The sequence below is a fragment of the Adiantum capillus-veneris genome, chromosome 19 (assembly GCF_014529385.1).
Source record: "Adiantum capillus-veneris isolate H3 chromosome 19, ASM1452938v2, whole genome shotgun sequence".
Lineage (NCBI taxonomy): Eukaryota > Viridiplantae > Streptophyta > Polypodiopsida > Polypodiales > Pteridaceae > Adiantum > Adiantum capillus-veneris.
The window spans coordinates 32,088,996-32,116,909 of record NC_140949.1 but is presented as its reverse complement, the minus strand read 5'-3'; the positions used below and the strand labels follow the sequence as shown (position 1 = coordinate 32,116,909).

At 41.7% G+C, this 27,914-nt stretch overlaps 1 protein-coding gene across 2 annotated transcripts; it reads left to right on the top strand.

Annotated features, from left to right (window-relative positions):
* On the top strand, positions 1 to 24,282 carry LOC147433787 (protein MOTHER of FT and TFL1 homolog 1-like). Of its 2 annotated transcripts, XM_086489804.1 has the most exons (4): positions 1 to 509; positions 613 to 712; positions 6,915 to 7,006; positions 23,946 to 24,282. In XM_086489804.1, exons 1-4 carry the CDS (start codon positions 99 to 101, stop codon positions 24,069 to 24,071), a joined length of 729 nt encoding a protein of 242 aa, XP_086345930.1. In that variant the 5' UTR covers positions 1 to 98; the 3' UTR covers positions 24,072 to 24,282. The 2 variants fall into 2 exon arrangements, with proteins under 2 accessions (XP_086345930.1, XP_086345928.1); XM_086489802.1 differs by lacking the exon at positions 613 to 712 and having other exon boundaries at positions 13 to 504.
* Positions 24,283 to 27,914: the final 3,632 nt, after the last annotated feature.

The following is a 27,914-nucleotide window of genomic DNA, read 5'->3' as shown; positions in this document are numbered from 1 at the left end:
GGATACGACGAAATGTGTGTGTGGGCACTAGGCAATTCACTAGCCGAGACACACACACAGAGAGAGAGAGAGTGAGAGAGAGAGAGAGAGAGAGAGAGATGGGTCCTGCTGCGTACTGGAGAGTAGTGGCCTTAGTTTGGATATGGAGCTTCTGCTGCATGCCATTAAGGGCCTGCGTAGTCGCTGAATGTGGTGTAATTCCCGATTGGGTGGACGCCTTTGGAGCTGGCCGTGTGGAGGTGTCCATCTCTTTCTCTGCTGTGCCGGCCGGCGCGCGCTCTGTCCGATTGGGGCAGCTGCTCCCACAGAACCTCACACAGACCCGCCCGCACCTGCACCTGCGCCCCAGCTCCAACGACGGGCGAGTGAGACCCTCCTGGCTGAGCGTGGTAATGGTGGACCCCGATGCCCCCTCTCCTTCCTCCGCTACCGTCGCCAACTTCCTCCACTGGATCGTCTCCAACATCCCCTCTAATTCCTCTTTCTTCCACCCATCCCATTCAGGCAAGGTTCTCTCTCTCTCTCTCTCTCTCTCTGCTCTCTTCTAATCCGGCCGTAAGTAGCGGTAATAGTTTACCCTCGTTAACCAAGGCCAGGATAAAGACGTACTAGGAATTATCGTTGGTGCCGCCAAAGATTGAACACCCAGAGCCCTCCAACTGCTTGGTCGGAGCCCCTTATGGCCCCTCGTATCTTTCGGTTAACCAAAAAGGTCAGTGAGTGGAATTCCTATTTTGATGATGCTAAGCAACTTGGTTATCTGCAATTGAAGGTTGAAAAGATGTTTCTATTTTGTGGGGGTGATTGAAGCATCCCCCATCTAATAAACTAGTACGGCCGACCGTCTTTGCCTTCGGCGGTCTCTCTCTCTTCTTCTCTCTCCCTCTTTACCACGTGCACAGAGGCTTCTCTCAATTTTGGAGTTTAACTTTCATGTCACAAATTTAAACACGCGTAAAGGCCTCCCCCTTTTGCCATAATATGTTAGTTTAGATAGCAGTCACCATAACAATTTAGGATGAGGGCCCTTGAAACAAGGCTCGAGAAACATTTTTTGTGGACCTAGCTTTGGAACCTTTTCACACGCATATGAACAAGCTAACTCTAAATTTGAGAGGGATAATCACACTAAAATCTCATATTATAACTAAAAATTCCATAATTTGAACCAGCTTGAGAACCTTCTTGCCCAAACTTGAGCCGGCCATCTTTCATTTTGAACAGGCTTTGGATAAAGCGAACCTATCTTTTTCCGAACCCTGCCTTAAAACAAAAGGTACTAGAGTATGAGACACTTTTTTAATTTTTGGAGAGCCCGGTGCATGCACATTTAAAGGGCCTATGGGAGAGCCCTCTAATAAGTGAGATTGACTCTATTAAGGAGTGAAGGCACTAGCGTAGGATGTTGTGTAGCTCCCCACCCACGTTTAAAAGTGGTTTCTTGTGTCTTATTATTAAAAAGCTTGGAATTTTTCCTTAAGGGCCATTTGTGTGAGGACTTAAGGAGAAAGATGTGGAAGTTCATCCAAATTCTTTGGGTAGCACTCCTTTAGTATCTCTAGGAGTCCGTTATGGCTACAACCAATTCTTGTGTATAACCATAATGTTGAAGTTCATCCCAATTCTTTGGGTAATGATCCTTGGGAGTCCATTATGGCTACAACCAATTCTCATTGTATAGCCATCAAGGTCTGGGTTCGGCATCTTAGCCCTTCATTTATTGTCCTCGTAATATGAATATGCATCATTAAATTTACGACGCATCAACAGTCATAATATATTATGGTGCTCTATTTACCTAGACGCAATCATTGCGTGTCAACTCAGTAGAGAGAATAAATCGACACGTGTCCAGTTGCACCTAAGAGCTTTGCTCTTGCAATGGTGTCACCTCAACACAAAGAACCTGTACTCGATTCTCCATTGCATGCATGCCCATTTCAGCTTCTCCGCCATTGCTAGCCACTACTATGCCACCTCCTCCCTCAACAATTGGTGTTGACTCCCCTCCCGTGGACCTTTAACGCAAGGGGTTGTTGGTATTATGAAGAATGGACACTTAGTGTCCATTCCCTACCCCATAATGTATGTATAAGTGCAATTACCAAATCAGTCCAAACAAGTCGAATAATTTGTTACATTGGATCAAATATAGTATATGAACCTAATGGGACTAAGTTAGGATTGAAGGTTGATTACAAAATGGATATCTACTGCCAGATCAAGGTACCCTAAAACAAGCTCCTCACAATAATGTAATATGAATCAACTTTGGGAGTGATAAACTATGAAGTTACTATTGAATAGTATGCTGTCATTGTTGGGTGAAACATCTTAGACACTTTTGTGCGTAGACCAACATACTCTTTGAGTCATTGATTTTTTTTTTTCAAAACTCACAATAGTGAGTGAATTATATTAATCAACCCAAAAATTACAATGTCTTGTCATGCTCGTGTTGAGCCATGACATCATCCAGTGACCATAATTACATGGGCAGCGATCCCAACCAACTCGCCCCCTTATCCTTGATACAAAAGGTTCATTATCATGTTCTTCTGAGATCTTTTAAATACTGATAGCCAAGATTTTCTCCCATCCTAGGCATACCCTCTGCTAACAACAAGGCACAAGTAGTCCTACACCGATCCTCCGAGTGTTGCTTCCGCCTGAGCGTCCAAATTAGCACTTTGCTTTCTTGTATTCTGCGAAGCTTGCCACCTCAAGACCTCCTTCAAACACACGGTGGTTCCTTGCCTGCCATACATTATGCAAGAAGAAGTATCTGACGATTTGAGTGCTGATAAGGATGGAAGGACCACTTGAATTCTTCCCTCCAAGGAATAGATCAGTCTTGTAAAAACCAATTTTCCATGTTCTTTGGACCCATTTACATATTTTCCCTGCGAGGCCTTTGATAGTTGGGCAATCCATGAAGAGGTGGGCCAAATCTTCACTAGCCAACCTGCACCCCAAGCACCGATCTGACCCAATCCCTCTTTCCTGAATCTTCACCCCCGTCGGTAGAGCACCCCAAATTACCTTCCATAAAAATACCTTCACGTGCTGCGGAACCTTTGGCTTCCAGATGTTCTCCATTACTTGCTCCCACCTTTCCTCCGACCATTGCTTTTTCCATATCTTGTTGAGGGGGCTAGACCAATTCTTCTTTTGCATCATTGTATGGTAAATGCCTTTCGGATGGGGTTTCCCTAAGAGACTGCTTCCAGGCCATTTCCAAGCGTTCCAATCAAACTTTGAATCATAGATAGGCATCACTATATTGCCAAGCTCTTTCCTCACTTTGTGGACCAGCAAGACCACCAAGCTATTCAATTGGAATTAGGTAACGAGGAGATCAATGGTTTTCCACCTCTTGTTGTCACTGTCTCAGAAGCGCCCCAGTCGATTCAGACCCTTATTATTCAGCTTCCTGGCTGTCTCTATCCAATAGGGAGTTTGTGGCGGATCTACAACTTTGGAAAGCCACAGGGACCAATGCAAAATGGAGTTCTTGAAGGATCTGGTTTTTTACCCCCACTCTAAGACTCATGCTGCTCTGTTGCATTTTCTTACCAATTCTCCTGAGCTGCCCCCTAGTCTTAGGGTAGTCCACGTCAGGGCTAACAGCTTGTCATGAACCTCCACCCCTCTCCACTTTCCACCTTTCGAGCCAAGTTGAGCAGCTTCTATCATATCTTTGATCATGATAGCCCAAACTTGATCCTGCTTAGCCAAGGAAACGACAAATTTGGCACAAAAAGCTTCTGCATGGGCCATAGGGTTCAGAATTACCAGGCCTCCTTGATTCCCCAGTCGAGCAACTGATTCCCAACGGGCCCATTTCCATGGCCTGGAGGATTTCGTGTTGTTTTTCCATAAAAACCTTTTCACTGGTTTTAAGAACTCTTTCCAGTGACACTTAGCCATCTTGAGAAGCGGGCTAGTGAAGGCAATATAAGGAAGCGTAAAGACATTTATCACTGTTATCCGACTTGGGAATGGGAGAAGAGCATACTCCCACCTACTCATTTTTGTTTTGATTTTTTCTAGCATCCACTCAAATCTTTGCTTGTGAGTTACATCCACCCCCAAAGGGGGCTCCCAGATGTCTGAAGATATTCCCTTTTGTGACAATCTCCCTCGACCAGTCAGAAGGGTCAAATGAGTCATTTTTCGATAGGGAGATCAGCCTTGACTTCTCTATATTACATTGGGACCCCGAAGCTACTGAGAATATTTGTACGATCTCCAGAGCCTTCCTGATGACCTGGGGGCAAGCCTTCAAGAAGACGAGAGAATGGTTTGCAAAAAGTTTTGCTAGGAGTTGGCTGTTTCCTGGCAAATCCAGGTCGTGCAACTCCCCTCGCTCCGCACTAGCTTCGAGCTTCGTGATTAAAAGATGTGATCCTATGGCAAACAACAGGGGGGGCAGAGGGCATCCCTGCTTAATAGACCTTTTGACTCAAAAGAGCCCACAATTCTATCATTGAATAGGAGCTCTGACTGGCTCCCATCTCCCAGTACACTTACAATCGACATAAGCGCGGCCCAAAGCTTCCATGACGGCTTCTATATATGTCCATGTTATTGATATATTAACATGGCTCAAAATAAGAAGAAATATTTTGTTCAATGGTGGTGAACAACTTTAGGAAAGGCTCATCAGTTAATGAGCCCTATAGATCATCCATAAGTGATGATGAGTTATGAGGATTTTCCATAACTGATGACAAGGGGTCATTGCATTCATGTGTAAATTGCTTATGTAAGGATTGCAATGCTTGTACACCTCATAAATTGTAAGAGAGTAATGCACTGAAAACCAAGAAATTTATAGAATCCGCCATGCTCACACCAAGCCATGGCATCCCTGATCCTCACAACACCATATTTAACAATAAATCAATGTCCACGGCTTTACAAGGGCCCTTTACCCAGAACGTTTCTCAACATACTAAAACAAAACATGATCAAAAGCTACTAGATTTCGTATATGCCGTTTATGGGGGGAGTCCAATCGACAGTTAAGAGTGGTGCAATAATCTTCCTCCATATTGGTGGAAGATCTTCATTAGATATTATTATACATTAGGCAACCTACCATAGATGTCGCAAATGAGATAGAGATATAAATTGATTTATTTTTTAAAGGATCTTCAAAATTGCAATTTTCTTGTAGTGTTGAGGTGACTATGTCTAGTCTAATAGTCAATGATTACGTGATGCTATTATGGTTTTTTGTGTTACAATTACGAGTATAGCCTCTATCAAATGCACACTTTGGGCAAGGGAAAATGCAGATGGCACAAGATTGTGTAAGGGTGTATTCCTTGACCTTTAATGAAGTTACATGATTCCTTTATGTCCCCCACATAGCTTTATCATAGAGATTATCTATTTCAGCGGGGGAGATACCTGTAGATTGCTTATAACGGTGGTACTCGAGGGGTGCACTATGTAATCATGTTAATGTATAACGTGAGTTCGATAAAATTAAGCAATTTAACAGAGATAGATTTAAACAAGAGTTTTTTATATTCAATTTTGAAAAAATGTCTTAAAATAAAGGATCATTTTATTCATTCAGACATGTTAAAAGAGGAAATTTTTTGTACCCCACGAATGCACGTTATATGTTAGGAAATAAGATGTAGCTAAATAGATAATTGAGTAGATTACTTCATGGAGAGAGACAGATTTACATACACAAGATTATAGAGGAGAGAGAGAGAGAGAGAGTACACACGATATACGTGGTTCACCCAATGTTGGCTACGTCCATGGGAAAGCAGCCACTCAATGGCTTTAGTACTTCAAAACAAGAAGTAGTTTACAATGGGATTATACCCTTAATGGAGCTCCCGCCTTGCTTCACTCTCACCACCTCACACTCACCTTGTTGCATCAACTTCACACTATTTAATTTGTGTAGAAATGGCCTCCTTTTATAGGCCAAAAGGGCTGCCCTCTCTCATGAGAGGCAGCCATGTGTAGCCACCCTTGTGTAAATAAGTCCAAATCGAACCCTTCAATCCGCCCATGTGTGGCCGCCCTTGAGAAGACAAGTCCGCTTTTGAATTCGGCCACCGACCACCGGCCATTGACTTCCGACTACCGGCCACTGGCCAACCGTCGACGGTTGTTTTCTGACCACTTTCCGGCCGCCGTTCGGCCATAATATTCTGACGAAAAGGAATACCCCTAAAGTTGCCTCTGATTTTTTTCCGTGAAATTTTTGGTTTCCGGCGAGTGATTTTCCTTTACGCACGATGGCTTCTCCTCATAATGGGGGCCTTACAAATGTGCGCTTTTACCATAGAAAATTACAAGGGTAAATCAGGCTCCATACTTAACATTATATAGAGAGTGTCTAGAGCTCCAAGGGTGAGGATGTCCATGGGCTGAGAGCTCATGGGTATCCAAGCTAATGTTGACATATAGACCATTATTATATAGCCAATTGTTGAGAGGTTATATGCATTATTCATGATGCACTATGCATGCTCTATCTCTCTGCAGTTAGTGATTATGAGCTCTTTGCCACCTTATTTGACCATAGCATAGACCATGCCAATCTTTTGGGAACATAGGACATGTCAACTTCAATGTCACAAAATCCTTTATTCATGTATGAACCCATGCCGATACACGAGTGCAAAGACATGTCAACTTCAAGATCCACCAATGTCACAAATCCTTTACTCATGTATGAACCCATGCCGGCACATGAATGCAAACTATTTGAGTAGGTCAAACTTTGTTGACAATCAAAGTATGAACCTGAATATTCTAGGTAAAAAAAAGCGACACTCTTATATGCAATGCTTTATTCATATGTCCCATCAATTTTTAAGATTGAATTTTTTAAATAAATAAAGTCTAATCTTAAGCTTTTTCATTTTCTATACCAGAACTAAAGATCTTCGGTGATGAGGTCATGCCATATGTGGGTCCGACTCCTCCAAGTGGAACCCATCGCTACTATATTTTGGTTTTTGAGCAAGTAATCTCTCTCTCTCTCTCTCTCTCTCTCTCTCTCACACACACACACACACACACACATACACACACACACACACTCACACACACACACACACAATAGTTAACGAGAGAAAGGGGGGGGGGGGGGCCGGTAATTACTGAGCAATAGTTTGACATGCAATAACTATTGAACCATACAATGGAATTAAACCAAATCATATGTATATCCAAAAAATGAGAATTAAAGTTTGTCAAACAATAGAAAATGGACTTCACAATATGAAAACTTATATTCATAGATTTTGTATGCAATTATCATTAAAAAAAATCAAACATATTTCCAAGGGCATTAACGTAATGTGAGGAATTGGAATCAACTTATGTATGATGACTTGTTGCTACTATTGTAATTGCCATTGTAATCCCAAGGAAGGAGACTCTTTCCTACCACCATCCAAGAAACATAAGCACGTCAATATTGGCATAACTTAGGAAGATAGGTGTCAATGAACCCCTTTCCCTTGTTATTAGTGTCAAAAATTACACAAAATTAACAACTAAGTAGAGATCAAGTAAAGGTATAATTAATTCAAAATGTTCCATCCAAAAGATCCAATAACTATCAACTAACAATAGAGACGTCTATTTTGTTATGAAATCTATTGATGTTTTCCAAGCAAGGAACGGACCTTGAAACAATGAGAATGCAGATGTGTGTGGGTTGAGGTAGATTTACTCGATCAGATTAATCATACCAAAGATACAACAAACTTGTGTAAGCCAACCAATTGCCAGCATGCATGCATGTGTGTGGATCCTTGGGTAGATAAGATCAAATAAGTGGGCTCAGCTAAAATCATGAAAGAGAGCACAACCTTCGGGTAAATGCGAGTGATCATAAATGGAAGGTGTTGTTGAGATTATGATATTCAAGTTGTGGAGAACAACCAATCTACCTTCAGTATTATGCATGTGTAGATCCACCGTGTGTGTGTTGGGGGGGGGGGGGGGGGGAGCTTGAGATGGTGATTGTTCTATGATAAGAAACTAGAACCAATGTTGAGCATCCTTGTGCATGCATCAAAATCACCTAGATTGCTATTTATGCTTGAGGCATGCTATGTATGCTTGAGCAAGGTTTTGAAAAATGTTTAATCACAATTATAAAATACCTCGACTACTATAATCTATAAGATATCTCAATCCTTGACCATATATGACGACCCTAAGTGATTGGTCAGTAGCCCAAAGTGATTTACATGATCACATGTCTTCAAATTGTCATGTCAAAATTGGTTTTAGGATAGAATATAACAATTTAAAGCGTACAAGACCATCCTTCGGGAAAACTAATGCATGCAATTCCATGAGTTTGTGTCTGTGTGAGAGCATTTCTTTGAGAAAGTCAGAGACATTGCACCAAAGAATAAGAGACTTTCCCAACACTAGTATTTGTGTGTGTGTGTGTTGCTATTTTTAAACTTATACAAAAAAGCACAGAAGAGTTCAAAAGATAGCTAGTTATAGACAAAGGACAAGGATTAGCACAGAACCGACTCAGTCTTTGATTCATTTTTGTACATCATAGTAAGAATGAGGTATCATTCTAGTGATTTTTACATAAGATAGTCAAGAACAACTGACCCTAAAGTGATAGAGGCTAAGCTCGATGACGACTGACATCAGCAAAGTTAAAAAAGATCCTAAGTAAAGATAGAGTCCTCACCTGCATCCATATAAACAAGATAATAGATTTGTTAGCTTTGAATACGTTTTACAGGTGTCAATGAACCCTATCAATTGTTATACATGTCCTACTTAAAACCTTTTTAACTTATACCTACCATCCAATTAGTGCAAAATATCCGCAATTGTCCAAATTTCACAAAACAGTTGATATGAAGCTACTACTTTTTTTTTGTAATCTGAAGGCCATTGCCCCTCCTGATTAAGTGTAAAGTGTTTCACTTTTAATTCCTTTTAATTTGTTTGAATTTTTTATCTAAAAGGCATCACTCCTTCAGACCCAAATGAGATCATAGGTTATTATTAAGGTTAGTATAGTAACCTCTTTTTTAAAGGAATTTATACATATTTATTTAAATAGATTAGGTTCTGATTAGAAGGCCATCACCCATGTTTTTATCCAAGTGTTTTTTTTTTAAAGAAAAACTCAAAAAGCACAACATAAAATTGCAAAACAACCTAAGCTCCTGTCGAGCCTTGAGGTGCTGGAGATTACACTTTGGATGTATACCGCCTCTCATCGAGGCTTATCACCACTGTCTTAACAAAGTAGGTGAACTATAGTTCTAGTATTTACTTATCGCAGGTTGATAGTGTGGCTTGAGTAGCCCTATACCAATCTTCCGAGTCTTGCTTGCATTCGAGTATATAGATCACAACTCTGTTTCCTTGTATAATCATTGAAAATCTTGCCACGCTAAGATCTTCTTCAAACACACGCTGGTTCCTCGCCTGCCATACATGACGAAAGAAGAAGTACCTCACAATTTGAGTGCAGATGAGAAGAGCAAGACTTCGAAGCTTCTTGCCACCAAGGAACAGATCTGTCTTGAAGAATGTGATCGGCCATGTCCTTTGGACCCATGTGCATATTTTCCTTGTTAGGCCTCCGATTGCCTGGCATTCCATGAATAGGTGGGCCAAATCCTCACTAGCTAACCTACACCCGAGGCATTGATCTAACCCAATTCCTCTCTCCTGGATCTTTACGCTCCTTGATAGAGCTCCCCACATCAACTTCCATAAAAAAGTCTTCATAACCAGTGGCCACTTTGGCTTCTAAATGTTCTCCATGACTTCCTCTCATTGTTCTTTCGACCATTGTCTCTTCCATAATTTGTTGAGGGGGCTAGAACAATTATTCTCGTGTATAATTGCATAATATATGCCTTTACACTGAGGTTTCCAAAAAAGAGTACTTCCTAGCCATCTCCAAGCATTCCAGAAGGTCAATGGTTTTCCAACTCTTAATGTTACCGCCCCAGAAGTGAGCTAGCCGATTCAGCCCCTTATTATTCACTTTCTTGGAAGTTTCTAACCAATAGGGGCTTTGTGGTTGTCCTGCAATCTTAGAGAGCCAGGGGGACCAATGCAAGATTGAGTTCTTGAAGTACCTGGTTTCTTCCCCCCACTCTTTTGCACTTCCTTACCAGTTCCCCTGAGATGCCCCCCAGACTTAGGCTAGACCATGTTGGGCTAAGAATTTGTCGTGAAACTCTAACTCCTTTCCACTTACCCACTTTCAAACCAAGTTTAGTTGCATCTAGCATATCTTTGATCATGATAGTCCAATCTTGGTTCTCTTTAGCCAATGAGGCCACGAATTTGGCGCAATGGACCTCAGCATGGGCAACCAGTCTAAGAATTCCAAGACCTCCTTGATCCAATGGTTGAGCGACTGACTCCCATTTGGACCACTACCATGGTTTGGAGGATTTCATGTTGATTTTCCATATTAGAATCTATTTACTAGTTTTAAGAACTCTTTCCATTGACACTTAGCCATCTTGAGAAGTGGGCCAGGGAAAGCAAATAGGGGAGCATAAATGAATTTATTGCTTTCATCTGGCTCGGGAATGGGAGAAGGGCATACGGGCCCACCTTTTCATTTTTGTGCTGACTTTTTCAAGGACCCAATGAAATCTTTGTTTGTGAGTTACATCCACCTCCAAGGGGGCGCCCAAATGCCTGAAGATATTCCCTTTTGAGACAATCTCACCTCACCAATCAGAAGGGTCGAAGGAGTCATTTTTTGACAAGGATATTAGCCTTGACTTCTCAATATTACACTTGGAACACGAGGCCACGGAAAACATTTGAACAATATCCAAAGCTTTTTTGACAACCTAGGGGCACGTCTATAAGAAGAGGAGTGAATCATCTGCAAAGAGTTTTGCCAGGCCATGGTCATTGCACGGTAAAGTCAGGCCTTGTAACTCCCCTTACGCATCACTAGCTTCAAGCATCGTGATGAAAGGACGTGATCCGATGGCAAAAAGCAGGGGGGTCAAGGGGCATCCATGCGTAATAGACCTTTTGATCTCGAAGGAGCCCACAATTCTATCATTAAATAGGATCTCTGACTAGATGCCAGCCTCTAGTGTGAGAATGAGACGACATAGGTGAGGCCCAAAACCCAGAGCTTCCATGACAGTTTCTATATATGACCATGTTATTCTGTCATAAGCATTATCAAGATCTTGCTATAGCAGAATGCACTCTTACTTGGTGAAGGCTATGTATTCAATGCCCACCTTCGTTGTCAAGATGTTGTTATAAATAGATCTTCCTTTAATGAACCCATTCTGATGGGGAGAAATAATTCTATTCAATAGGGGGGCTAGTATGAGGGCTACTGCCTTGGCAATAACTTTGTAAGCTACAAACATCATCATCATAGGGCACCAATGCTTAAGTTGACAGCAGCATACCTATTTGGGGATGGGTTTGATAAGCCCTCTCTTCACACTAGTATCAATAGGGGGGCTAGTATGAGGGCTACTGCCTTGGCAATAACTTTGTAAGCTACAGACATCATCATCATAGGGCACCAATGCTTAAGTTGACAGCAGCATACCTATTTGGGGATGGGTTTGATAAGCCCTCTCTTCACACTAGTATCCAACGGCAGAGTCAGTAATGGCTTGGTTAGCGTGATTGGGACCTTGAGATCCTCTCAACATTCTCTAAAGAATTCAATGGTCATACCATCTCAACTAGGGGACTTCTCCTTGCCAAGAGCTTGCAACGCAAGCAAGCACTCATCTTCAAAAAAGTCCATCTCAAGAAGATTGGCTTCAGGTTGGGGAATTTTACTATTGACAGTCTCAAGCAGGGTCGCTATGGCTTCATCCACTTCGTGAGAGCGGGTCTTTGGTTGGCCAATGATTTGTCTTAGATGATCAAGCATCATCCTAGCCATTTTGTCTTGATCTTGCCTAGCATTCCCATTCTCATTTGTGAGCAATTGGATGTAGCCCGAGATTTTCTTGATTTTCAAGGCCCTGAAAAAGTGAGCTTGATTAGTGGCCTCTGGCTGAATGTAGGTCTCCCTTGATATCAATCTTGCCCTCTTGACCTCCTCAAGATATTGCTTGGCCAGGTTGGATTTAGCCTCTAGCCACCTTTTGTGTTCTTCTTCGGAGGCCATCCTAGCAGCTTTTTTGGAAGCAAGACGAGCAACCTCCTCTTTGAGCTCCTTCCAATGCTCTTCAAGGGACTTTTTCATCTGAGGGCTTGAGCTTTTGATCGCTTTCTATATACTCCGAGCAAAGAGTCCCAAGCTTTAGGTTCTTCTAGATTCATATCTTTATTGAGTTTGCTCAAAGCTTTCTTGATAAGCCTCCTAAACGTAGGGTCTTTGAATAGGTGTGCCCTAGTAATAAGCAACTTCTTACACCCTCTCGGGGCATGCTCCTCCCCTTTGGCTTTTTTGAGTTTCATGCGTAAAGGTAGATGATCTAACACGCTCTTTGTTGTGATCACCTTCATCTCAAGTAGCGACAGGATCCAGTCAGCTTGGTGAGAGTAGTAACACATGTCAAATAGGGAAGCCATGCTGGCATATTGTAGGCTTGTGTATGTGAAGCTCGACGTGCTCTTACAGGGACCCACTTCCCACAAGTCCACCATAACCCATTTCTCATAGAGACCTAGCCATTTAGTTTTTATAGAACGTGCCAATAGATTGGTTGAGCCTATTCTATCCTTTCTCTTCCACCATGTTAAAGTCTCCTATCAGTAGCCACTCCCCTTCAATAGGGGAATCCCTAAGGTGCATCCACAATTTGGCTCTATCCTTGGCATTGTAGAGGCAATATATGCTTACAATGTTGGGATCGGAGAGCACACACACAGAGAGCCAACACGAAGAAGGAGATAGACACAGTGTGTGGCGGGGCGGTACACGCACTACAATGTGTAGTTATGAGTATAGTTATTATGAATGAGTAAATGAATGGCTGTACATGGGCGGCTGAACAACGGGCAGCCGGGCACACGGGCCTTTAACCCAACAATCTCCCACTTAAAGGCAGTGTGCCTTTAAAGTGGCCAAAGTACAGCAAAAGAAGTCAAGCCATACCCATCAGCGATCTGCAGTGTGCAAACCGCTGTGAGGCTAATGACTTCGTGAGTAGATCAGCAGGGTTATCGTCAGTGTGTACCTTGACAAGCTCTATGCGCTTGTCCTCTAGCACCTCTCGTATGAAGTGATACCTCACCTCAATGTGCTTTGTCTTCGCATGGAAGACAGGATTCCGTGCCAATGCTATGGCACTCTGGCTATCACAATGTAGAATCGGAGCATCACAAGCCATACCAAGATCTCCCACTAGTCGTGAGAGCCATACGGCCTCCTTGGCAGCCTCAGTGGCAGCCATATATTCAGCCTCTGTAGTGCTCAAAGCAACGCATGGCTGTAAACGTGATGCCCACGAAACCGGTCCACCTGCAACTGTGAACACATAGCCGCTAGTAGACTTCCTCGAGTCCACTGACCCTGCATAGTCTGAATCTGTATATCCGCAAACAGACATATCCTTCTCACCATAACATAGGGACAACTCTGAAGTCCCTCTCAAGTATCTGAGAATACCTCTCACTGCATCCCAATGACGCTTGCCCGGGTTAGACATGTACCTGCTAACCACACCAACTGCATGAGCAAGATCTGGACGCGTAGCCACCATGGCATACATCAAGGAACCAACAGCTGACGCATAGGGAATCTGAGACATCTCTGTAGTCTCCAAATCTGTCTGAGGGCAGTCATCATGGCTGAGTTTTACATATGGAGGCAACGGGGTACTAATGGCCTTCCCCCCTTCCATATGAAAACGCTCAAGCACCCTGTCAATGTACTCTTTCTGACTAAGAAAGAGCATCTTGCGAGAACGATCACGAGTGATCCGCATACCCAAAATATGACTGGCATCCCCAAGATCCTTCATGGAAAAGGTCTCATGTAGCCTATGTTTCAAGGCATCCACATCAGAAATACACTTCCCTGCGATCAGCATGTCATCCACATACAAAACCAAAACAATAAGACTACCATCTGCAGCCTTGCGAGTATAGAGGCATGGGTCCTCATAACTGCGTACATAACCCAATGAACTCATGAATGCATCAAACTTACGATACCATTCACGAGATGATTGCTTCAGCCCATACAAGGTCTTAAGAAGCCGGCATACCATCTTCTTTGAACCATGAATAACAAACCCACTTGGTTGCTCCATGTACAAATCCTCGTGCAAGTCCGGATGTAAGAAAGCTGTCTTTACATCCATTTGCTTCAACTCCATGTCTTCTGTAGCTACCAAGGCAAACAACATACGCAAAGTAGACATCTTCACCACTGGGGAGAAGATCTCGTCAAAATCAATGCCCTTCTGTTGCTTGAATCCTTTAGCCACAAGCCTTGCTTTGTACCTAGGCTTTGCATCCATTGAACACAATTTTATCTTGTAAACCCACTTGCATGGTAGTGCCTTCTTACCCTTTGGCAAAGGAGTAAGCTCCCACGTTTTATTTTGGATCAACGAATCCATCTCTGACTGCATAGCCTGCTCCCACTTGAGCTTGTCAACACTAGACATGGCCTCATCATAACATGATGGCTCCCCGCAATCAGTCAACAATACATAATCCATAGAAGGCACAAAATGCTGAGGCTGTCTTGCACGCCGCTCTGAACGCCTCAAAGACTGTGCAGGAGGTGCATCTGGCTGTCCCACATCTACATGATCTCCCAACAAGGGCTGATCTGGCTGTCCCACATCTACATGATCTCCCAACAAGGGCTGATCTCCCACTTGAGGGTCAATGGGCTGCCCACGAGCAGCCATGGGACCATCATACCGATGACCATCCTCCTCAAATATCACACGCCGAACCTCAACCGTTCGCGGTGATGCTCTATACATAGAGTCCTCATGAAAAACAACATCATGGCTGCGCACAATCTTCCTGTCAATAGGATCCCACAATCGATAACCCATCTCACCAGAGCTACCATAACCCAAGAAGATACATCTCTTGCTCTTTGGATCCAATTTGCTGCGTTTTGCCTTAGGTACATGTACATAAGCTTCACAGCCAAAAACACGAAGGTGACCATACGAAGGTGGCAAACCTGTCCATACCTCTTCAGGCACTTTGAAGCCCAAAGGAACACTAGGTGAACGATTTATCAAATGCACAGAAGTGGCAACAGCTTCAGCCCAAAATCCATTTGACAAACCAGCCATAGAAAGCATACTACGGACTTTTTCCTGTATAGTCCTGTTCATGCGCTCTGCCACACCATTTTGAGGAGGTGTATAGGGAGCACTAAGCTCGCGCCGTATACCCTTCTCAACACATAATGTTGTGAAAGCATGAGACATAAATTCACCCCCATTGTCCGTACGTAAGCACTTCAACTTACAACCTGATTGGTTCTCAACAAGAGCCAACCATTGCTTAAATATATCAAACACCATATCCTTCTTACGAATGGGGTATGCCCATACCTTCCTGCTAGCATCATCAATGAACGTAACAAAGTACATAGCACCTCCAAGAGAAGCATTGGGCATCGGCCCACATACATCACTATGCACCAAAGCTAGCTTTTCCAAAGATCTGTGTGGAACACTTTTCTTATGAGAAGACCGAGCATGTCGACCATAAAGGCAATGCTCACAAAACTCAAAACCACCAAAATCTGAAACGGGAATGTAATCCGCACGTGCCAACAACTTCAAACCTTTTAGTGACATATGCCCCAATAGCTGATGCCATAAAGAAGCAGGAGGTTGCTCAGTGATCCCCACAATGTGATCAGCCACACTAGCTACACAAAGGGAATACAACGTATTCCTCTTAGCACCTTTAACCAAAACAAGGCTGCCCTTAGTGATCTTCCAACCTCCATCACCAAAAGATACATTGAAACCAAGTGAATCCAACTGACCCACACTAATCAAGCTTTTTGCAAGAGCCGGCACATGACGCACACGCTGCAAGACAAACGTAGTAGAGTTTGGCATAGCCAAATGAATATCCCCAATGCCATGAATCTGCATAGAACGCCCATCGGCAATCCTGACAGTACCTGTGCTCGAAGCATCGTAGTCATGAAACCACGACCTATGAGGCGTAACGTGAAAAGAAGCACCACTGTCAATGACCCAATCCATAGGCATACTACGCTCATGAGTGAGAAGAAAAGCGTCATCAAAATAGGATGCAAGCAACACATCACCAAGCTCTTCACTAGTAGCACTAGTCGGAGCACATACATGGTCATCTTGAGAGCTACACTCTCCCTGTGTTGCATTTAACTCCTCAATCTTGACATTGGATTTAGGCTTGTCCTTAGCATCATGGTCTTTCTTCTTACCATCTCCATTTTCCCTTTTCCACTTGTAACAATCCTTTTTGAAATGGCCTTTTCTACCACAATGAAAACATTCCACATCCTTTTTACTTGTGCCTGCACGGGACTTGCTTCTAGATTTACCCCTGTTGGACTTATACTTGTCCATAGTCCTGCCTCTGACAACCATTGCACTAGAAGACTTACTACCTGCATTATTCTTTCGATTAATCTCTTCCGTGAGAAGACTAGACTCCACATTAGTACTTGTCAACTCATTCGCAGGAACCGAGTTACTTATGGCTGTCCTAAATGTGTCCCATGACTCAGGCAACGTGACAAGTAAAAACATAGCTTTTACATTTTCCTCAAACGTAATTTCCTGCGTAGCAAGTTGGCTGAAAATTGTATTGAACTCATTCAAATGCGCATTCATGGAAGCACCTTCCTCCATTCGCAAATCAATAAGCTTTTTAATCCAATACACCATAGAAGCAGCCGAATGCTTATCATACATATCGCAAATCCGCTGCCATAGCTCATAAGCTCCACCCTGTGCATCTTTCACATTGTAATAAACAGACTTTGAAAGGGAAAGCCTAATGGTAGACCTGCACATCTCATCCAACTCCTCCCAATCATCCCTCTCCATGTTCTCTGGCTTAACTCCCTGCAACTTTAGAGGTCGAATCTGTTTCTTCTACACCAAGACATCCCAAATCTGATCTTTCCAATATGAGAAGTTAGCACCATCCAACTTCTCAATATTGAAAACTGTGTCCTCTTTAGTGCCCATTACAACAAGAATGCAACAATGAGAAACCTGTAACCAACCAACAAACTGCCACAACAAAGTAGTGTTGCAAATCTGACAACACCTGCTGCTCAATCAAAGAGCAAACGCATAGAGTATAAATTAGCCCATAATATGGTCAAAAAACGTACATAGAAATCCACAAACAAATGCATAAACCCGTGACACCTGTAACTCAACCGGCCTAGGCAAACTGTGCCACAAAATGCATCAACAATGAGCTGTCATAGAGGCATAAACATACTCCATGTCTGAATAACCACAATAGAGACATAAGCTGACCAAGCTTACACAAATCCGTGAGCATAAATGGATCCAAGTGAGCATATAACCAATGCACAAGCTCAACGAAGTCCAATCTCTACTGTCAACCAAGTACCTATCCGTACTCAAACCGCAACACTGCAAGCAAGAGCAAACCCGCTCTATGTATAAGTGAACCAAATCTCCACAATATCATGCATAAAGAGTGTCTGTCAAACTGCCATATCCACATCCATCAACATACATAGATGATGTAAACCTGTAGCTCAAGAACACGCATAAACAGACTGCCGAGAAGAGTAGGAGCTCCCACTCAAACCACAACCATATACATGGCTGTCCCACAGTCAAAATACATGTTTTGTAACCACAGAAGAGACCTGTATCCAAAGCTCCCTGTAACCTGTAACCTGTACCCGTACCTGTACCTGTACCTGTACCTGTAGTCGAAGAAGACAATGTCGCCAAAACTCCCACTCTTTTTGTGTGTATCAGGCCACTCCAAGAAGAGGCTACACACTCTCAAATGAGCTGTGGGCTCACGTAAGTGGAAGACACTACAACAATGGCACCTGTAATGGCTATGGAAGCTCTGGCAGCAGAAAACTACCAAAGAGAGCTGAAAAACGCAGCTCCTAGTCTGTAGCTCGGATGGGATTTTTGATGGCACGAATGGCTCCGAAAGGGGGGTTAAACCCCAGGACACCTGCTGAAAATACTCGCGGAGTGCTGAACCTTCCAATGCCAAGCTCAGAAAAACCTTCTGCTCTTTAGAAATGCGCGCGTGCGCGAAACCAAAAAACGGCAATGAAACAGCAGCAAGTTTCAACACACTCAACAATGATGATGAAGCTCTCAATGCTCTCACTACCAAGCTCTGATACCACTTGTTGGGATCGGAGAGCACACACATAGAGAGCCAACACGAAGAAGGAGATAGACACAGTGTGTGGCGGGGCGGTACACGCACTACAATGTGTAGTTATGAGTATAGTTATTATGAATGAGTAAATGAATGGCTGTACATGGGCGGCTGAACAACGGGCAGCCGGGCACACGGGCCTTTAACCCAACATACAATGGCCATAGGTTGATTTTCCCAGATAACTCACTCCTAGTACTCTCCCAGAGGGGTGATTCCAGACCACTTTGGGCTCCAGGTCCTTGTCCACAATAGAGAGGATTCCATTGAACCCGTCCACTCCTTCTCCATATAACTTCCACAATGCTTGTTTTATTTTGTTGCGAGCATCTAGATGATGTTCTTGGATGGCCCAGCAGTTAATTTCCTTATCCTTTTTTACTTATTCCCAGAAGAGGGTGTGCTTCTTTCGGGTCTTCAATCCTTTCACATTCCATGATTGGATAGCTAAAGCTCGTTGGGAGAGAGGGACAAATTCCTCTACATCTGACTCTTGCAAAGTCTCCACATCCTTGACCCCGGGAAAATTTGGAGGTTCTTCAGAGTCATAGGATTTCTTTTCTTGTAGCACTTCAAAGGGATTGTGACGAGATATGAATGAAGGCACACTTTTTGGTTGGTTGGGGGGTGCAAAGGAGATTATCCCTTTCAAGGCTCTATTAGCCTCGAGTTATATGGATTCTCTTGCCACCTCCTTGACCCTTCTGGCCCTCTTCAGCCCTGGGACTTTCACAGTCAACATAGTCGTTACTATCATAAGCTTAGGTCTAGGTGCAGGAAAAACAAATGAATTTCCTTTGTGTGGGCATTTGGGGATTTGTATTGTGAAGCTCTGCACCTCTATAGTCTTCTCTTGCAATTTGATGACTTTGTTGTCACAGATCATTGCCTCTTTTTCCTCCCCTATTCTTGTTCGTTCACAGCTCTTCACTTGTTTCTCACCCTCTTCCACTAATGTTTCCTTGACAAGGACATGATTGACTTCCATTGAACTGGCATTGAACCAGCGGCCTGGGCTGTAGGCTCCGGGTTCACTTTAGTCCTCCTAGGGAAATCCTTGGCAAAATGCCCAAATTGTTACACTCAAAGCATGCCCCAAAGTAAGTCTCAAAATTAAGCGGAATAGTTACAAGTCCATCTCCAACATTGATCACCATGCTTTTTGGTGGTGTCTTAGACACATTCCATCTTATAAAAACCCGGTTAGAGGACGTGCCTAGACCCCTCTTATTAGGAACAAACAAGGGGGTGACCAGTTGGCTAGCAAGCATCGTGATATTATCCCACAGCCAACTAGGTAGGCCGGCAAACTCAACCCAGACAGGATGTATCCCCTAGAGAAACTCCGTTGAGTCGAACACTGGCTCCCATGGTACGGCACAGACAATAGTCTTGTTAAATAAAAGGGACCTTTATCTAGAATCTTTGAAACACCGGATGCCTCCTTGAATCTAACTGAGCAGAAACCCTTGGCCAGGTAAGTATTATTTTCAATTGCTCCCCCATGCCCAAGGATTTGCGGCCCCTAAATCCATTGTATAAGCTCATATCTATTGGGGATTCTCCCAGAGAATTCAAACACAAGCGTCAACTTAGCTTGCATAGCTAGCTGTTTTTTATAGATTTGTTTCAGAAGATCGGTATAGTATGAGTGAATGAACATTCCAAAGGTATGAATGAAAAAATATTCCATATAAAGTACAATTGGCAGTAATCTTTTACTACTGATATGATCAAACCTATAAAAATCTATGCAAAGTGGATGGTATTTAGCTGTTTAGAGTTAAATCTTTCTTAACCCAAAGATATGTAAGCATATAGTGCATTGGATAGTTTTATTCAAATACTATGATCCTCAGCACTAAGTAACACCATATTTAAGAGGGGGAGGCAATGGGATCAAAGGCGGAGAAGCTCACGTGCGAAATCCGAGGAGATTGCAGCCGCAGTAGTCAAATCAAAAACTAAACCTGGACGGGCACTAAACCTGGATAGCATGGGAAATGCATATCACCTCACAATATAAGTCCATAAAAACGACAAGGCATACATGATGCACGCGTGGGTGAGGTGGTTAGCCTATGTGAACCTCAACCTGGACTGCAAGGCCACCGGTTCAAACCCCAACAGCGCGCCTCATTTTTCCCGCTGGCCGAGTTTATTGCACCTCGCTTTTTGTGCAACCGTGTTTAGTGCACCTCGAGATCCTGCCCCTCAACCCGGACCATCGATCCCATTACTCCACCCCACATTTAATATGGGTGTCACTTAGTGCCAAGGTACTATGATAGTGTCTAGTACTCTAAAAATCTTTTAGGTCATCCTTGTCAAAGGAGATTGGTGAATAATACCCCATTTAAATTGTTCAAGACAAAAAACACCCACATGTATCAATCATCTAATGGTCGAAGCTTGATACCATCAGTATTTTTAAGTTTAGTGTATAAAATCATCAGTTGGCCACAATTTTTTTAGAATAGCCAGCAGTAGATCAAGACATACTAAGTTATATGCCAAGCCATAGAGTAAAAACACCTATAACTAAGGTATATTTAAGTGTTGTATGCTAAATTTGAAATAGCCAATAGACAAGGCTAAGTGATCCCATCTAGTATTAGGGTCTCATATTATCAAGTTTCTAAATTCATCATGGCCAGTTATTAACCCATAGGAACTCAAGGCCAAATCTGAGTCAAAAATCTCCCAATAAAGTCAATAAAAACTATATGCTAACAGCCAAAAGGTATCATCATCTAATGCCAAGATCCTTCCTAGTCAACTCATCAGAGCCATCCAAGTTGTAGCATAATCATCAATAAAAAAGTTGAGAATGAAAAGACATATATGAACTGCTTAAAAAAATAGGCAATAGATACGACCAGTTTTAAAATTTCCTAACCCTTTAAGTGCAATAAACCTATTTTATTTTTTTGAAACCTAAAGCTGCCATAGAATAAAGTCATTCTTGTCAATCGACCCATCAAGTCTTTCAAGGTTGCTAACCCAGCACAAGGTAAGTGAAGAAATATCAAATATATGCACTAGTGCTTACCCTAGTTTGAGCAAAAAACACCCCCTGAAAAAGCACTGTTTTAAAAAAAGTTTAAAGGCTCCATATTATCTATATGCAATCGAAGCCAGCATGGGAAGCAATAGTCAGGCCATGATATTTACTTATACATTAAAGGTAATAACCATCAGAGGCATGCTAAATAATTGCAATCAATCCCAAAAGTAGGGCTTTCAGACTATAGTACAAAAGCTCAGAAAAAATATATCTCATTCACATCAGATGAGCAAATATCAATATCAACAATGTAAGTGATCCCTGGTTTTTGTTAAGCAATCTAAAATAGCAGTACCAACCCGAGTTCAAATTATTCCAAAGTCCTCCACGTGTAAGTAGCACAACTAATCCCATTAATAGAACTTATCATAGCACCTTCATTTACTATCAAAAAGGTTTTCATGGTTCTATAAACCCACATGTCCAAGGGAAGTAAATTATATCAACTAAGTATGCCAAGTACTACCAGGTCATATAGCTCTATTAGTTTCAGAAGTAAACGATCAAAATTGCTATAAACAACAGATCAATGAAATCATCAGGAGCCAGCAATGTTTTTAGCCAACATGAGCCAGAACTCATAATTAATATCAATTTTATCATCTATTAGCAGCAATTCGAGGCTATCAGACCAAAGTAAACCCAACCCTAAACAGGTTATGAAATTCTTGTCACTAAGGTATGCAGCATGGGTAAGCCAGGTGTGTTAGTAAGTAGGTGAAACAACCCAAGCCAACAATCAGTCGGCATTATTGAGAGAAAAGTATCATATCAGGAACTGCCCAAAGCACCCTAAGGGAGTGAATGATCCCAGCATACCCGAACTACACCAGCATAAACTTAGTTTCAAAAAGTGGAAATTCACCTAGATTTGAGAGGATATACGGGAAGGAGCCAACATTGCTCAATCAATCCCAAAAAAATTGTGTTAAAATAATTAAACCCAGGTTCTCCTTAACACAGTAAGTGCAAAAACCAAAAGATAATTGAGATTATAATCTTATTGAAAACAACATCAAGCGGACAGTATACAGCCCAAAGATGCCTAGAGGCATTCCCTAGTTTGGCACATCAAAAATCAAAAACTAGAACAAAGCATCAGATTGCAAGTATCATGTATCAACAAAAGTTTGGCACCGATGTGAGGTGCTTTGCTTTGTTCAACCATCATCAGATTTGTGAAGCTTTAGGAAGGGATACAACGCCCCCCCATACCCCATAGTTGCAAAGAACCAGTATCTTTGACAAAAATTACTCACTCAACCAACTTTTCAAGCACACACAACTTTCCACATTGCAGTCAGTGAGCCAATAAGCATACCACAACCCTCACTTCACAGCATGCAAGACAAAACAAGATTCAAGGCTAAGTGAGGGGAAGATTCAACCCTCACCTCAATACATAGTAGTAAGTGGAGGAGAGTCCACCCTGTTGTAAGTAGAAAATCCCCCAAGCATCACTTACGAGATTGGCTCAGGTACCTCCTCTGGTTGTGTGCAGAGCAGTCAAAGGCCCGAGAGAGAGAGAGAGAATATGGATTAGATCTAGTGTTGATAAGAATTAGGCAGGGACAACGCAATCAACGAGCCTCATATTTGGCTTGGGAAGAGAACTACCATTAAAGCGCGTGTAATAAAAAATGCCAGGGTAATCAACCCCTTGAGAATAAGAAATAGGGGGGTTGTCATACCACTGCCGAATGTCAAGTTTTTAGGGGTATAATTATAAGGGGAATGTTCACATGACTGGATAAAGTCATTGTTTCCATTATGTCTAGGGGTGAGTTCTACCGGCCTTAAAGGCATGTAGTCGATAGTGCAAGGGTTAATGACCCATAGAGAGAATGCCTGAGAGGTTGGTTCACACAACATCATCATGTCAAATTAAGACAATGCCTAAGAGGTTTGTTCACACACAATCACTATGGTAGAGAAACCTATTAGAGGTGAGTTTTACGAGCAATTATTTCAATGGGTTGTGTAAAAGCCAAGATGGTACAAGCTAGGGTTTGAACATTACCAGGAGAGCTATAAACTATAGGTATTAAGTGACAGGTACCTAGGATAATATTTGTAGGAACAATTTCAAGGGTGAGGTCAACCCAAATGTTTAAACAAAGTTTTTAGTCCACATTGAAGTGTCTGATTGTTTGGTCCAGTGTAAGTGTATGTGATGAAGCAATCATAGCCAAATGAAGTGACCGTGTGTGTGTGTGTGTGTGTGTGTGTGTGTGTGTGTGTGTGTGTGTGTGTGTGTGTGTGTGTGTGTGTGTGTGTGTGTGTGTGTGTGTGTGTGTGTGTGTGTGTGTGAGAGAGAGAGAGAGAGAGAGAGAGAGAGGCCAATAATCAAATTTACTCATTACAGAACTTGTATTTTTTCTTTTTGTTGTAGATTATTTTAGCTACACAAATACCTTGATAATGCGTGCTTTTTGATAGGGTGATAACTTTTTTGAAGACATAATGTTTGAAATATTGTGTTGCACATGTTTTGATTTCGCAGGAAAAGAAACTCAATGTTACAACCATATTAGATCGTACGAAGTTTAGTGTACGAGAATTCACTAAGAAGTATGACTTGAGCTATCCTCATGGAGGAACATTCTTCAGAGTGAAAGCTGGTTCTTAAGCATTTAGTGCCTTTAAATGCCAAAAATGAATTTTTCATTAAGCAAGCATCATTCTGATGCTCAAATTGCAGAGCCTTGAAGCTTCTTCAAACCAATCAAGAAAAGACTTGTGCTAATAGTGTTTGTATATCCATTCTCTAAATATGGTAGCCCTCAAAAATAGCACATAATTTATGCTTTATGGAAACTCACAGGTGACTACTTTAACTGGTTCAAATCTCTCTCTCTCTCTCTCTCTCTCTCTCTCTCTCTCTCTCTCTCTCTCTCAATCACCCAAGTGTGGTAGATTGGTTATGCCATTTCCCTCTTGAATAAGAGGTCTTGAGTTCAACTCTCTTCATCGGTCTCTTGGGATAGTTTCTTAACGACGTTTAAATTCTCTTCTTCTTCTTCTTCTTCTTCTTCTTCTTATAGGAGAATTGATTCTTCTTATTCTTCTCATAGCTTGATCCTTCTTACTCAATCACATCAACCATATATGTATTGTATGAGTGAGGATTCATTTTGTGGTTAATCCTGCATGAAACCATATATCTCTCTTGTTCTTCTCTCCCTTCTCCAAGATTCTCTAACAAGGTGGCTATAATAGCAAAACGACCTCCATCTTAATCTTGGACATATTAAATTTTTAGGAATTATCATGTGCATATGATAGATTATGGCGCTTTGCACTTTCTTTTTATTTGGCACTAACTCTAGATATATTTTGGCTTATTTTCATCATTTGATTTGGCAAGTGGGGGTGTCAAACACATGGCCTTAATTATTTTGCACCAAATATTGATCTAAGCAATGCTAAATAGCATTGGAGTCTAACAATGTGGGTCGAGTATGGGCCATTCCATAAAGTGAACTGAACAATAGGCTAACAATCGAGATAGAAAGAATGCCATTTGCAACAACATGCAATGAGTGCAATTGCTTTAAACAAAGACAAAATATGTACTATGTACCTATGTGAGCCTCAGGACTAAGTAACACAGGGTCTTAAATGAAGACCCCGTCATGGGATCCAGCGGCGAGCAACGATGTGCACAAAAGCAGAGGCACGGCCGGCCGTCTGATTTTAAATGGACGTGTCCGTGTTTACTTTTTGTGTCCATTTTAGCATTTTCGTTTACTTTATATGTTTATGTTTTTCCATCTTGGGCAACCAAACGCCCGCGTGCACGTGGTTAGGACATGTGCCTCTCACCGCGGCCGCCTGAATTCAAATCCAGCCCGGGTTACAATCTCGCTCGCGTTGACTTTTTGTCCGTCGTCCGTCATCCTCGAGATCCCCCCCACTTACCCGCAACCGTTGATCCCACCGCTCAGGGTCATTTAAGACCCCGTGTTACTTAGTCATGAGGCTATGCGAGGCCCTTACATGTTGAGCCTACATATAACTTATGGGAAATCCACAAGATGATGAAGAATAGAACAATTGGTGCAAGGATATGTATTTTGACCATATTAAGTTTATTGAAAATCATTGGACTAGTAAAGGCTTTCAGTAGTTATTGACCACCACGAATGAGGTCGAAAGACAAATTGTTGCAATCATTGGCTTTTTGTTTCACAAATTTTGCTAAACATTTCAAGTACAAATGAAATTGCACATTCAACTTCATCCCAAATGCACAATTCATGAAATGATAGAAGTGCATACCTAGTGTTTGAGAAAGAAAGTGAGTGAGAGCACTAAGATAGACTTGGGAGGGTAATCTATGATTATCTATTTCTCCATTTTGTGTATATATGTACAATACTATCTATTCTAAAATTTGGGGTTCTTTATACATGATGAAGAGACATATAGAGTGGATCTGAAAGCATTTTGGAGAGAGAATTTTATATTATTTTTGTTTTAGAAACTATATCATGGTAGTGATGTGTGTGAAAACACTTAGGATCAGCAAGGCAATTTTCCCCCTTGCTAAGAGGTTTTTCCCCGTTGTTTTGTGGATTAAACCATGTACTGTCGGTACCAAAACAAAGTGTCTTGGATACTCCTTTTTGGAGGCTTGATTGGAGAGAAATAGGGTCCATTAGTTTTCTAGTCTATTTTTAATTTTGGAAGAAATCTAACCAAGAAAGTATGAACATTAACCACCACAATGCTAGCTTCTCCCTCTCTCTCTCTCTCTCTCTCTCTCTCTCTCTCTCTCTCTCTCTCGTGTGTGTGTGTGTGTGTGTGTGTGTGTGTGTGTGTGTGTGTCACGCACACCATGGTGGCTGCTTCTCGCATACTTTACCTTTCAGTAGCTTCTTCAAAACTATGCTCCATAGCTTAACGCTAGTTTGGTATCAAAAAATACACCCTTTTTTCACGATTGTAAATAACATGGTACATGAGATCTAGAAAAAACTTGATTCTACATACTTGCAGTAGCTGCTTTAGTTTGTCCTCAATTGACAATTTCACAAGACATCCCAAGGGATGTTGTGTCCGGTTTACAAGACTACTCGGCTACAAATAAGAGGGACAAAAGAATCATGGAGAAAGGGATGGCACGGATGCCGAAGGATGGTGATGTTGATGAGCAAGACCATAAGAAAATATGTAGACCAATGATTAAGTGCTGACGTAAACAAACGAACGGAATTTTCAAACATTTGCAGACAAAGATTTCATAATAACTCTTGGTTAACTATTGAGCTAACTTATACATCTAAAGGCTAATCTTTTCACACATTTTTGTATTTTCTCTATTATAGACAGAAGTTGTTCCTATCATTTTACAATGTCAAGTATTGTAAATTTTAATACTACGGGCATATATTTGAGCCATCAATGATTAGTTCAAAGCTATGAGATTTCAAATTGTATTTACTTTGTCTATCGACACTTAGTCTGATAATTTATTGATCCATGTTCACTGAGGAGCAAAATTTTTTATCGTCGGCAAAATATGAAGGCCAATTTTTATAAATTGAACACAAGTTTTGATTTTGATTTTGAGAGTGGCTTTGGATTTCCAGGTGAAAACCCTAGAAGTTAATACAAGTTAACATAAGTCAGTCGTGGTATTTTGGTGTTTTGGGCTCTCTACATGTTGTTTATGGTCATATCTTGTGATCTAAGTATCCAATCTGAATTTTGTAAGTTAATGTGTATAATCTCAACATTAAAAGGCTCTAAGATGTGTCTAAGTTAGGGTTACTATTTTGCAATGTTTTGGCATCTGACCATTGTTTAATGAATTTGAGACTTAGGGTCTTCTTAGATAGTGTTATCATCATGGCAAGCTTTGAGCAGTCAGGCATCATTTTCTCTGTGGAATGCATGAGTTTTGACAAGCAATCATAGACTAGCTCTTGATTATTTGATTGTCCTTATTAGATCCCTCGAATTAAAATTTTGTTCAAGGGTATTGTTATTCCTACAAAAAGACCAACGGAGCTTCGTAACATTTTATGCCATTGTCCAGTACCTAGCCACGTGTACTAGTTTTCATTATCTCCAACTTCCCCTTGATCACTCTAGAGCCACTCTAGAGCCACTCTAGAGTAATCATTCCTAGAAAACTTTAACTTTTGCATAATTGCTTAGTATCGCGATACTAAACAATATAGCATAACAGAGATTTGAACCTTGCACTTTGGTTTCACATCTTATCATCAAGGTTGGGAAAATTCAAACCACCAAAGTGAGACCAACACCATAGATGTGTAGAAAGATACAAATAGACCAAGAATCCTTGGGAAATGCTTCAAACCAATGCCAAATTGCTAAACAAGGATATCCAGTGGGTTCATCCAATTGAGGGCAACAAGTGACATGAGTCTGGTTAAATTCTTAGCAAAAGTTTAGTATCACAATACTAAATATCAGAGCCAAAATTGGGAAACACTTGTCA

Coding starts and splice junctions, on each gene's coding strand:
- LOC147433787 (XM_086489804.1), top strand. CDS start 99: ATGGGTCCTGCTGCGTACTGGAGAGTAGTGGCCTTAGTTTGGATATGG. Junction 713..6,914: donor TCTTTCGGTTAACCAAAAAG/GTCAGTGAGTGG, acceptor TTTCTATACCAG/AACTAAAGATCTTCGGTGAT. Junction 7,007..23,945: donor ATATTTTGGTTTTTGAGCAA/GTAATCTCTCTC, acceptor TTGATTTCGCAG/GAAAAGAAACTCAATGTTAC.